At 43.8% G+C, this 13174-nt stretch overlaps 1 protein-coding gene across 14 annotated transcripts in view; it reads right to left on the bottom strand.

The window, feature by feature from the left end:
• CACNA1A (calcium voltage-gated channel subunit alpha1 A) overlaps positions 1-13174 on the bottom strand; it is a 358837-nt gene that overhangs the window by 198085 nt on the left and 147578 nt on the right. For 12 of the 14 annotated variants that reach the window (XM_053584930.1, XM_053584936.1, XM_053584931.1 and 9 more), the window contains one exon: positions 1273-1378. In XM_053584930.1, coding sequence (XP_053440905.1) covers positions 1273-1378 — 106 coding nt within the window. The remainder of the gene's footprint in view (positions 1-1272; positions 1379-13174) is intronic. The other 2 variants (XM_053584937.1, XM_053584938.1) reach the window with 1 other exon arrangement.

A 13174-nucleotide genomic window follows, 5' to 3' on the forward strand; every position in this document is an offset into this window, starting at 1 on the left:
TCAGAGACAGAAGGATTGCTTGAGCCCAGGAGTTGGAGGCTGCAGTGAGCTGTGATTGTGTCACTGCCCTCCAGCCTGTGTGACAGAGAAAGACCCTGTCTCTAAGATAAATAAATAAAATCAATTAAAAAATAAAAAAGTCTTGAGACCACAAATATTTCATGAGTTAGAAATGACAGGATTTTGATAATCCCTTCTCCTCACATTTGAGGGAGGTTCTAGAAAGGTGAGGGAAAGGAGAGGTCTCCCTAACTGCACTGTCAGACGGGGATGCAGATTACGGGGCAGGGGGAGGGTGGGAGTCAGGAAAAGTCTGTGGAGTTTCACTGAATGAGTAACTGGATTTTGAACGTCCTCCAGTGTTGATGTCACATGTAACAAACACAGATGACCAAGGAACAAGCTAAATGATGTAAAGAAGCAACCAGTCAAAAATCAGAACGTGCAACATGTAATCAGTCTGGTTTCTGCAGGAAGTGGGAGGTATGGGAAAAATATTGCTTTAGATTAAGAGTCTTATGCAACATAACAATATTACAAATATTACACGTGTGTGTGTATATATATATATATACATAAAACAACAAATCAAATATTAATCCAGACCAGGTTTGGATCCTGATTCAAACAAATTTCTGAGAAACAAAAGCCATTTATGAGAAAATCACAGAAATTTGAATACTGATTGGATCTTAGACGAATCTGAGGAACCACTATTAATCGTACTGGGCTTGATTAACACTGTTAAATGTTGCTGTGGCAATGTAAGAAAAGGTCTGCATTTTTAGCAATGCAGACTTAAGTAGGTAGCTGTGAACTGATGTGTTGTCTGGAATGTACCTCAAAGGCAAACCAAGGAAATTAAACAAGTACAGGGGAAGGGAATGTGGCAAAGCCTTGATCATGGTTGAACCCAGGGGATGGGCTTAAGGGGTTTGGGGGTGCTCACTGTACTGTGATCTCCAGTTTTTTGTTTTCCACAAGAATTTGGTCTTGAATATGATATTTTCATAGACAGTGAGGCCACTTGCCACCTGTCCCTCTCCCAGCTGGCACCAGGTATGCCGGGTGGTGTGAGTGGGGCCTGGGCAGTGAGGATGTCTCTCCCCCACCAGTATCAGTGGCCATGAAAAGTTAGGCTTCCCACAGTCTGGCTCTTGCCTCTGGGACTGAACACCCACACTGTGTTTGTGCCCTGCTCCCCTGCCCCAAATCAAAGTACCACTAAAGCCAAGGAGAACCCCCTCCCCCCACACAGAAGATATCACTCACCAGTCGTTCGGACATTGGGGTTTTGTCATCATCAGGTAGGTGTTGTTCCAATGCGAGGACGATGCAGTTTGCTATGATGGTGGCTAAAATCATATATTCAAAGGGAGTATTGAGGAATTAAGGAAAAATCTTCACAGCTTGTTTAAAGAAGAAAGATGCAATGCCCACTGGCACCAGTGGGATAACCTCGAGCCCGCTGATCATCCCCTGATACATTTCTCCCTTCAGATACCCCCACTCCCAGGCAGTAGGCACACGCATCTCTATAGGTCCCAAACCTGAGGCATTTTTAAAGGGAAATGTGGATATTCATCTTCTATCTCACTTCTAGCATTCACTAAAGTTTTGAGGTTTAAAAAATTTTTTATTTCTAAAGACAGGGTCTTGCTCTGTTGCCCAGACACTTGAACTATTCCTGGGTTCAAGCAATCCTCCCATTTCAGCCTCCTGAGTAGCTGGGACTATAGGAGCATGCCACTACTCTCAGCTAATAAAAAAAATTTTTTTTAAAGAGATGGGATCTTGCTATGTTGCTCAGGCTGGTCTTGAACTCCTGGCCTCAAGTGATCCTCCCACCTCAGCCTTCCAAAGTGCTGTGGTTATAGGTATGAGCCACCACACCCAGCCTGAACCAGAATTTTAAGTCTCTGCTGTGTGCCAGGCCCTGTTCTTGGCACTAGGGACCCAGTGGAGAGAAAAACATAAAAATCCCTGTGCTTGTAGAGGAGAAACAAATAAATAACAATGTTGCATACACTACATTATATAGTCAGATGTTGAATGCTATAGAGAGAAAAAGCAGGAAAGGGAGTTAGGAAAGCAACTTCAAATTAGACTATCAGAATTTAAAATGTTTGTGCATCAACAGACTGTATGAAAAAAGTGAAAAGACAACCAAGAGAAAGGGAGAAGATATTTGCAAATCATGTAGGTGATAAGGATCTAGTATCCAAAATATATAAAGAATTCTTATAATTCAACAACAAAAGGACAAACAACCCAATTTAAAAATGGGTAAAGGAAAAAAAATAGCTGGGCATTGTGGCAGGTGCCTGCAGGCTGAGGCAAGAGACTCGCTTAAGCCCAAGAGTTTGAAGTTTCTGTGAGCTGTGATGCCACGGCACTCTACCAAGGACAACATAGTGAGACTCTGTGTCAAAAAAAAAAAAAGGGTAAAGGGCTTGAATAGACATTTTTCCAAAGAACATACACAAACAGCCATGAAAAGTGCCCAACATATTAGTCATTAGGGAAATGCAAACCAAAACCCACAATGATACCTACAATAAGAAGGAATAAAAATCCTGGGAAACAGGAAGTGATTGTGGAGAAATCGGAACGCTCACAAATTGCTGGTGGGAATGTAAAAATAGTGCAGCTACTGTGGAAAACAGTTTGGTGGTCCCTCAAAAAGTTACATATAGAATTATCATATGATATAGCACCTTTATTGCTGGGAATAAACCTGAGAGAATTGGAAAAGAAGTACTCAAGTAAATATTTGTATATTTTTGTTCATAGCAGCACTATTCACAATAGCTAAAAGATGGAAACAACCTAAATGTCCACCAGTGAATGAATGGATAAACAACATATGGTATAGCCACAGAATGGAATACTATGTAGTCATAAAAAAATGAAGTGCTGATACATGTTTCAATATGGATAAACCTTGAAAACATACTAAGTGAAAGGAGATTTCATAAAAGACAACATATGACTCCATTTATATGAAATCTCCAGAACGACAAACCCATAGTGACAGAAAGCAGATTCGAGGTGGCCAGGGCTGGGGGGAGGGGCAAATGGAACGACTGCTTAATGCTTAGGAAGTAGAGAGAGGTGATAGTTGCAAAACATTCTGAATGTACATAATGCCACTCAGTTGGTTTAAAACGGCTAATGGTGTTATGTGAATTTCACCTCAATAAAGAAAAATGTGGTAGCCAGGGACAGGCCTCTGAGAAGTTCTTTCACAATCTGGGGGAGGAGATCATGTAGCTGATTTCCAGATGCTGCATTAGCTCTCTCTCCAGTGTGCACAGGCAAACTCCTCCTCGCATCCTCAGAACTCTTCTTTGGGTTGCCAAGGCTTCCATAGCACCCCACTGGAGGCTCTGCATGGGGCGGTCCATCTTGTTCATTGCATATTGGCAACTGAACTGCTGATTAGTCAGAAAATGGGAATGACCCCTGTCCTCCTACACCAGAAGCACCTCCATACCAACAGGTGCTATATACACATCTGGGGATCTCCAAGAAAGAGATCTAGGCACAGAGAAGTGACGCTCCATGGAGAAAACCATAGGGTGTTGGTCACTCTGGAGCAGGGTTTCTCACCTTCGGCACGACTGAAGCTTAGGGCTGGGTCGTTCTCCATGGTGGGGGGTCTGTCTTGGGCACTGTAGGATGTTGAACACAACATCACTGGCCTCTACCCTCTAGATGCCAGAAGCATTCCCTCTTCTCTAGTCATGACAACCTAACGTGGTCTCGGACATTGCTGAGTGTCCCCTTGCTACACTAAAACCCACTGTTCTATAGATGGATCACTTAGTATGTCTTAGGCAGGCATGATGGCAGGCCCCTGTAGTCACAGCTACTTGAGAGACTGAGGCAGGAGGATCTCTTGAGCCCAGGAGTTTGAGGTTATAGTGAGTTATGATGATGCCACTGCACTCTAGCCAGGGCAACAAAGTGAGATGCTTACCTCAAAAAAGAGAATGAAAGAAAAGAAAGAGAGAGAGAGGGAGGGAAAGAGAGAGAGAGAAAAGGAGGAAGGAAGGAAGGGAAGGAGGGATGGAGGGAGTAAGGGGAGAGAGAAAGAATTAGCATGTCTTGGTAAACTTGGCTAATGCTAAACCTCTCCCCGCCCCCTAGCTTTGTCCTTTGGAACATTAATTGGCTTCAGTCTCCCTTTCTTCCCCAGAATTAGGTTTGGCATCTTGGAAATTCTATAAAGCCACCCATTCTGGGTTGGAGGGGGACTTGAAGCATACACCCAATTTCCAGATGTGAAAACAGAGTCTGAAACAGAAAACCTAGCCAAAAAAAAAAAAAGCCTCAGTAAGGCAGGAAAACTAGGTCTCTTTTGTCAACAGCTTGTGCCTTGGCCTCCAGCTGAAAGCAGCTGAAGCTGCACTCCACACACACTCTGAAAAGCAAATCTGAGACTCAGGGCAATTTGGGAAGCTAACAAAAGCCAGCCCTGCTGACGATCATCTCTGATTGGCTTCCCGCCTCCGAGCTGACAGTCATTAGGAGACCTGAGAACAAAGCTGGGCTGTGTTGCACAAATACTCCACTCTGCCTCACCCTGCAGCCCGGAAAATAAGAGACAATATTTGTACACAGAGGAGCAACGCCAAGTCCTTCCTTGGTCTCCTCTTGCCATGATTTGAATCTGACTTCACTTCCCCTCCCCGCCAACTCAGCCTCCTTCCTCACTTCTGCCATCTCACTCCTCTGGTCCCCTGGCCTCCTGCCCCTGGAACGGCAGGGATGCGACTTCCTTTGCATCAGCTTCTGCACTGAAGGTTCCAGGAACAGTCCCAGAAGGCTGGCAGCCGGTAGCGCTTTTATGGGCTACACTGTTGGGGTTTCATTTGCTCAGAGTCACCTGGATTTCAGACCCAAGGCTCTCTGGGTACAGCAATGGCAGGCTTAGCATGTGGACAAAGAAAAAAGATGTTCCCCCCATTCCCACCTTATTTCTTTTTCTTATTTTCTGTCAAACACAGCTGTCCACACTGACTATCCAAGAGTCACCCTGTCTCATTCCACTTACTCACAAACCTTGCAAATGTCCACAGACATGCCCCAAACGGGAATTGACAATACTGACCTTAGCTCCCTTACTGCCATAAGCAGGTCTGAGGACCGCCAGCATTGGCAGCCCCTAGTAGGAATGCAGTCACAGACCACCCATCTATCTCCTGGGTCAGAATCTGTATTTTTTTGCACATAGGTTTAGGGAATGCTATATATCTCAGCTCTATTTCAAAAGTAAGAGGAGACCAGGTAATTGTGGGCTTTGAGTCATGCAGAGAGGTGGGGGCTCCTCTTTCTCCTGCAAGCTTTCTCCTCCATGTTCTGACTCCAGGAAGAGAATTGAAGAGTTCCAGGTGCCAGACTTCTGCCTCCCTTGGGCAAGGGGACTGAGAAGAAACCCCAGGTATTTATGAAATAAAAATGTTAGAATGAGACAAATAAGCAAAGAAGAAAGTTCCAGCTTGATGTACATGGACCGTTCAAAGACTTCCCATGGATCCCATCTCATTCAGAAGAAAAGCCGAACTCTTTTTCTTTTTTTTTTTTTCCCCCATGGAGACTTAATTCAGTTTTATTTGATACTAGCCACATTATACTAGACGGAGATTTGGGTAAACACAGTTATTTTGGTTGGCTACAAGGTCCCATCAGCATGCATTCTGCTGTGGAAAAAGTGAACTTCATTTCAAAATGATTTCTTCTGTTCTTATTCCATTTTGTTACATATTAAAATTTTTGAATATTCCTTCCATTAATAAGAGAACTACTTTATTTCTGGTGAATTTTAAGTGCCAGATTATAAACAATGTTAGTCAATATCTACTGATCTTTTAAGTTAAATAAGATCATTTGCAAGAATCATATAACATTATGAACCAAAATAATCTTACCCCCAAATAAAAACATGCCTACCCTTTCATGTAATTCCTGGACATGGAAAAGCCAAACTCTTGCTGGCAGCCAGCAAAGCCTTTATGACCTGCTCCCATCACCTTCCTGCCCTCAGCTCCTCTACTGTCCCCCTCAGACACTCGGCCCCAGCCACACTGGCCTTCTCTGTATTTCCCCAAACACACCAGGCACATTCCTGCCCCAGGGCCTTTGCAATTGCCCTTCACTCTCCTAGAATACTCTTTCCTTAGACACCCACATGATTCCCTCCCTCACTTCCTTTAGGTCTTTACTCAAAGGTCACATTCTTCAACCCCCTTTGCCTGCTTCTATTATTTCTTTAGCGTCTGTCTACAGTCAAACATCTGCTATATATTCCTTCTTTATCTCATTCAATGTCTCTCCCAGGAAACTGCAAAGCTCTGTACAATCAGGGCTTTTTGTCTCCTTTATAAACTGCTTTTCCTCTGCACCTAAGAGAGAACGTAGCAGGTGCTTAATAAACACCCGGGCAGGGACTCAAGGGAGGAGCCAGGTCTTTCTGCACCTTTTTTCTTAGGCCAAGTCTCCAAGGGCATGGTAAGGACACAACAAAGGCCGTTGAAATATGCGATTTTGTTCTTGGTACCTGGATGAAAAATGGGAGTGCTGAGTTCGTAGCATGGGAAGAGATGCCTCACCCCAAGCAGAAGTCAAAGTTTGCACTGGGTAGTCAGGCTGAGGGAGGTGAAATTTTCTCAGCCCGACCTCAAGTCATGCCTGATCCTCCCAATTTAGAAATCCTGGGTTCAAACTCACAGCTGCGGTGAGCAATGCCTCTGTTAGCTGAGCTGAGCCTTCTTGCTCCCTGATTGGCTCAGAGAGAAAGCACCTGTGTCAGCGGGATCCAGAAAAATCAGCCAGCCAAGGAGGCCGAAGAGGGGGCGGGGGCTGAAAGAAGAGAAGCATCCTTGATGGCAGGAAAAGCTGGTTCCCGAAATGGCTCTCGGAAGTCAGGACAGCAGACAGCCCTGCAGGCCAGTGAAGATACAAAAAGCCTCACACACAATGAAATCGATCAGGATCTGCAGAGGCTCTGGAGAGGGACTGTATATGACCCTGGCAATGATCAAGCCATTCTGCATAGGGAAGAAGAAGGGCTGCGTCTGCTAACAGGATCTTGCTCTTCGGATCCACAGCAATAAGGAAAATCAATTCTCAGAGTGGGCATGGCTGGCAGTGCCCGGCCCTTAGCGAGGCCTTGCAGAGTGTCGAGTAATCCATCTTTTTCTCTGTGGTGCCCTCTACCCTCATCTCATTTCAAACCTCTGGTGGTTGGTGTGAAAAGCAAATCAGGTTTGTCAACTCATCACGACCTCATCTCCACTCTGGGGGCTGCTGATGGGCGTGTTCTGGGGAAACAGATCCTTGCATGAGTCAAGCAAGCAGTCGAACTTGCTGGATGGAGGACGCTAAACAGGTTTTATTTTCATGTTAGTTTCATACTCATCACAACCACCAGGAAAGGAGTGGGGCTACCAGGGCCCTAGATGTATATGGGTTTAAGACATATTCTTTGCTATATTAAACAAATTCCCTGGTTTAACTTGGCAATATGATCAACTGTTATGGGGCCGTTAACAAGCACAACAACCATAATTACAGCTGCCATTTCTTCAAGCGCTTCTTTGGGCAGACACAGTGGTAAGCACTTCGCTTCAGCTAATTCCTTGCAACCATTCGACAAGGTGGGTTTTGCTGTAAGCCCCAATTTCCTGATAAGGAAATCAAAGCTCAGCAAAACTAAACAAATTCCTCAAGGTCAGGCAAGAGGTACTAGCAGAGCTGGAGCTCATACCCAAGTCTGCCCAAATCCATAGTCTAACCCTTTAAGCCAGTGGTCTCCATTGACCACTCAGCAAATATCCTTGTTAGAAAGTGGATGGTTTGGCTTTTACTTAAAACTTGGAGTGAGGGTGCATCCAGAGCCTTAACTATATGGATTAGGCCAAGTGGATTATACCTCACCCAAGGCCCAACCAACTGCCACAATTTAATTTAGTAAAGGTCACCAATGCATGCTAGTCTACACCCCCATAAGCTCATCTCAAATTGGTCAGATTAATGACTATTTCAACTTCCCATCTAAAGAGTCTCCAGTTCTCAGACATGAACTTCAAACTCTCCAACATGTAGTACAAACCAAAATCAAGTCTATAAAAGAGCTGTCCACCTGCTGATCAGTTTGAGATTAGCAGAGATGAAGGGAGTGCTAACAAGGGTAATTCTGGTTTTCAGCACCACAGCCAGCAGCAAACAAGAGTAAATTTAATTTCACATCCACCCTGAGAAGGCAAGTCTAGGGCAGGAAAAGCAAACCCAGCAGCAAGTATTAGCACTCACTGAGACATTTGTAAAAACCTATATTTCACATACAGGGTTGGAGGGGAGGGGGAAATATTAAATTATTAATGTCATAAGGAAAATCAAATGAAGAGAAAATTAAAAACCCAATTCCAAATAGGTTTAATGTGTCATTTACTTTTTAAAATAATATTACCCAAGGTTTTCAACAATTTGGTTCTGAAGTCTACCCAGAGCTGCTAAATCATACTTCTGCTCAGAAAACTGACAATGTCTGCTTTAAAAATAGCAGTGTGGGGAAGTTGACATGGTTTGGAGATCAGACATGGCCTTGACCTTGGACAAGACAATTTCCTTCTCTGAACCTTGGTTTCCTCATACATTAAATGTGGAAAACATTATCTGATAGGGCTGTGTGAGAATGAAATGAGCTGATACACATAATACACCCTCAACAGGGCCCCGCACTGAGTATTTAATAAATGTGAGTGATCTGCATTGTTTATTCTTGTTTCTATGATTAGAAAATCTAGGGTGGGCATAGTTCACACCTGTAATCCCAGCACTTTTGGAGGCTGAGGCAGGAGGATCACCTGAGAACAGGGGTCTGAGACCAGCCTGAGCAACATAATGAAACCCTGTCTCTACAAAGGAAATAAAATATCCAGGTGTGGTGGCTCATGCCTACAGTCCCAGCTACTGGGCTGAAGTGGGAGGATCACTTGAGCCCTGGAGTTTGAGGCTGCAGTGAGCTATGATACCACTTCACTCCAGCATGGGCAACAGAACAAGATCCTGTCTCCAAAAACTAAAAATAAAGAAAGAAAATCTACCTTACTTATGAAAACATAGGGTGGGATTCATTTCATTGTAATCATGCAATAAATACTTATTTTTATGACAATTGCCTCTACAAGTATTATTAACTCTTCCCATTTCTTTTTTTTTTGTGGTTTTTTTTTTGGCCGGGGCTGGGTTTGAACCCTCCAGCATATGGGACCGGCGCCCTACTCACTGAGCCACAGGTGCCACCCTCTTCCCATTTCTTTACCCATCTAGGTCTCGGTTCCTTCCCCTTGCTGGGAGGCATTAGTACCTACTACTCTCCTCGTAGGAGACTAGGCCTTCTTTCAAATCTGAAATGTTCCCAAGAACAGACGGCAGTGCCTGTGTGTGGTCCACTCCCTGAGTATCAGATGCAAAAAAATGTAAAAATTTCCACTGGATATTTCATATGTATGGAGTCATATACTATGTGACCTTTTGGGTCTGGCTTCTTCCCCTCAGCATCACATTTTTGAGATTCATCCACATTGCAGCATAGATTAGTATTTCATTCCTTTTTTTTTGAGACAGAGCCTCAATCTGTCACCCTGGGTAGAGTGCCTTGGCATCACAGCTCACAGCAACCTCCAACTCCTGGGCTTAAGAAATTCTCTTGCCTCAGCCTCCCAAGTAGCTGGACTACAGGTGCCCACCACAATGCCCGGCTATTTTTTGGTTGTAGTTGTCACTGTTGTTTGGCAGACTGGGTTAGATCCGAACCCGCCAGCTCTGGTGTATACGGCTGGTGCCTTAGCTGCTTGAGCTGCAGGTGCCAAGCCTTCATTCCTTTTTATGGCTGAATAATATCCCATTGAATGACATGCCATATTTTGCTTATCCACTCATCCTTGCATGGACTTTTGGGCTGTTTCCACCTTTTGACTTTCTACAACAGGTAAACCCATAGAGAATGCAGATTGGGCATCGTCAGGGGGCTGGAGGAAGCAGAGAAACAGGCAGTGACTGCTTAATGAGTCCAAGGTTTCCTTTTGGGGTGATGAAAATGTTCTGGAACTAGATAGAGGCAGTGGCTGCATAACAGCATGAATGCACTAAAATGCCACTGAACTTAAAATGGTTAATTTTATGTCCTATGAATCTCACTTAATTTTTTAAAATACCTTTTAGGTTTGCTTTTTGCTATCTTTTCCTTTCCCCCTGATTCTCTTCTCAGGGTTTCTATCACAAGCCTTTACTCACTGACTTTTCCAGCTGACTTTTTCCTCTGGACCCTGAACCATACAGAGAAAAATGATCTGAACAGCTCTCAAGAATTCCCCTCCCCCCTCCTTTTGAAAAGCCCACTGGTTTCAATTATAAAAAAGAATGTTCTTATTCCTCACTTATTGAATTATGTTCTTATTCTTTTGTGGAGGTTTTTAGTTTTTAAATTTTATAATTTACTTAGAAAGTGAAGAGTCCTTCTCTACACCACTTCCCAAAGATAATATCTCAAGCAATTTGGTGTTTATCTTTCAGATTTCTCCCTTCTCCACCCTCCACACAAACACACATGCACTCTGCACTGGCTGCTTCCCTCCCTGGGCTACTTTTCTCTCAGATACAAGCAGGGTTCATTTCTTTGCCTCCTCAGCTTTTTTTTTCTTCCTAGGCTGTAGCGCAGTGGCACAATCATAGCTCACCGCAACCTCCAACTCCTGGGCTAATGTAATCTTCCTGCCTCCTCTTCCCAAGTAGCTGGTACTGCTACCATCATGGCTGGCCAATTTTTCTGATAGAGATGGGGGTCTTCTATGTTCCCCAGAGTGGTCTTGAACTCTTGGGCTCAAGCTAACTTCCCACTCCGGCCTCCCAAAGTGCTGGAATTACAGGCATGAACCACTGCACCTGGCTCTCCTTCAGCTTTGATTAAAACATCATTTTCCCAGCGAGGCCTTCCCTGGCTACCAGATCTAAAATTTTAAACCCACTAATATCTCCAGCCCCCTTCCTGATTTTGTTGTTTCTTGGTACACTTATCACATTGAACAACCTATATATAGTAGAACCTCCATAGTTGACCACCTCCCTTCATTGACCTAATTCTCATAGGTTGGACATGCATCACACATACGTTATCAGTACAATAGGCCTAGTTCCTTCTGGTGACCACCGCTGTATGTTGATCAGTTTGTTACGGTCCTAGGGGGGTCAACTTGCAGAGGTTTTACTTTATTTTATTTATTAATCTGACTTGTATCAGTCTCTGTCACTGGGATAACAGCCCCAAGAGGGCAAGAATTTGGCTGGTTCTCAGCTGCATCCTCAGCACCCAACTAAGTGCCTGACACACAGTAGATGCTCAAAAAATACTATTGAATGAATTAAACATATAAATTAGCATTTTCCCTTTATAAAAATAGGTTCGTAATAATTTTCTATAATTTGCTGTGCCCCTCACCACACTAGGCATATTCTCTCGTAACAGTACAATAGACCTCACTCTTTTAAAAAGCTGCACAGTAGTCTAGTGAACAGATGCATCCCTGTCTATTTAATATTCCTCCAAACACTTCCTGTTTGTCTGTATTACAAGCAAAGCTGAGATGAATAATCTGACCATACATCCTTATGCACTTATGAGAATTTTTCTACAGGATAAATTCCAAGATGTGGAATTGCTGGGTGTCAGAAGAAATGTACACTGGATGTTCTCTGGAGATTTACAGGGCTATATTTTCCAGGGTTTCTTCCTCTTTTAAGAGATAAAGAGTTTTGCTTGTCGCCCAGCTGAAGTACAGTGGCATAATCATAGCTCACTGTAACCTCAAACTCCTGGGCTCAAGTGATCCTCAGCCTCCCAAGTAGGTGGAACTTTATGAACACACCATCATATCTGGCTAATTTCTAACTATTTTTTAACGGAGATGGTGGGGGGAGTCTCACTATGTTGTCCAGGATGGTCTCAAACTCCTGGCCTCAAGCAATCTTCCCACTTCAGCCTTACATGAGCCACTATGTCCGGGCTACATTTTGCAGGTTTTAAAAAGTGAGGTGAATGTGTGTGTGTGTGTGTGTGTGTGTGTACCTTCTGAAGTTAAATCCATAATTTAAATGTATTAAATGCCCTGGCCCCAAAAGTTTAAACATGGAAGCATTAACATGACTCATGGAAAACATACACATATAAAAAAGTAGAATGAAGATACCCTGATAAAAAGAGAAAGAAAAAAAACATATTAAAACAAGTTTTAAGCACGAGATGCTCATCAATTTCATATCTGAGGATCTGAGAAGAGACAGAGGAGTAAAGATGCTTTGGGGTTAGACTCCAAACAAGAACTAAAGACTCTCATTTCTCTCTTTCTCTCTCTTTTCTCTCTCTTCAGGTCAATAAAGTTCTCTGGGGACCTCTGAGTGGTGTGAGGTCTCTCTCTCCTGATCCAATTTACAACCACTTTCTCTTGTCTGTTCACTCTGCCAAGGGGAGGTCCTCCTCCTCTCTGGCTGTACTGGCATCATTGTTCAGCAGTCAGTAAAATCCCCAAATCTTCCATTTCCTTGGCATTTTCTCTCTATATTCCATCTACCTCATGGTTTAAACTCAGACTCAGAAATTCCTTAAAGACCAACCACCAAACTCCAAGACCAAGGGGGTCACTGGAATGCTACATAGATGCTTGGGAAATTAATTCCCAAGAATAAAAGGAAAATCCAGTTCCCAAGGAACACAGTAAGGCCACGGAGAAGGGCCCCAAGAAAGCAAGTGAGGCAAAGAAGGACCTTCTCAATCCATGTGAAGTGAAAAAGGCACCTAAGAAGCCAGCTGAGGTGAACAGGTGCTGCCAAGGAAAGCCCTAAAGAAAGGCGGCAAAGCCAACAAGGTCTCCTCCAGACAAGGTCATAAAGGTCCAACCCAGCAACGCTGGGCTCGACAGGAAGTCCAAGGTCAAGAGCAGCACCGGGCTGGGTGCAGTGGCTCACATCTGTAATCTTAGTACTTTGGAAGGCTTAGGAAGAAGGATTGCTTGAAGCCAGGAGTTTGAGACTAGCCTGGACAACATAGTGAGACCCTGTTTCTTAAAAAAAAGAAAAAAGAAAAAAACCAATTAGCTGGAGGTAGGGGCACATG

This window comes from Nycticebus coucang, chromosome 3, assembly GCF_027406575.1.
Source record: "Nycticebus coucang isolate mNycCou1 chromosome 3, mNycCou1.pri, whole genome shotgun sequence".
NCBI classification, from domain to species: Eukaryota; Metazoa; Chordata; class Mammalia; order Primates; family Lorisidae; genus Nycticebus; species Nycticebus coucang.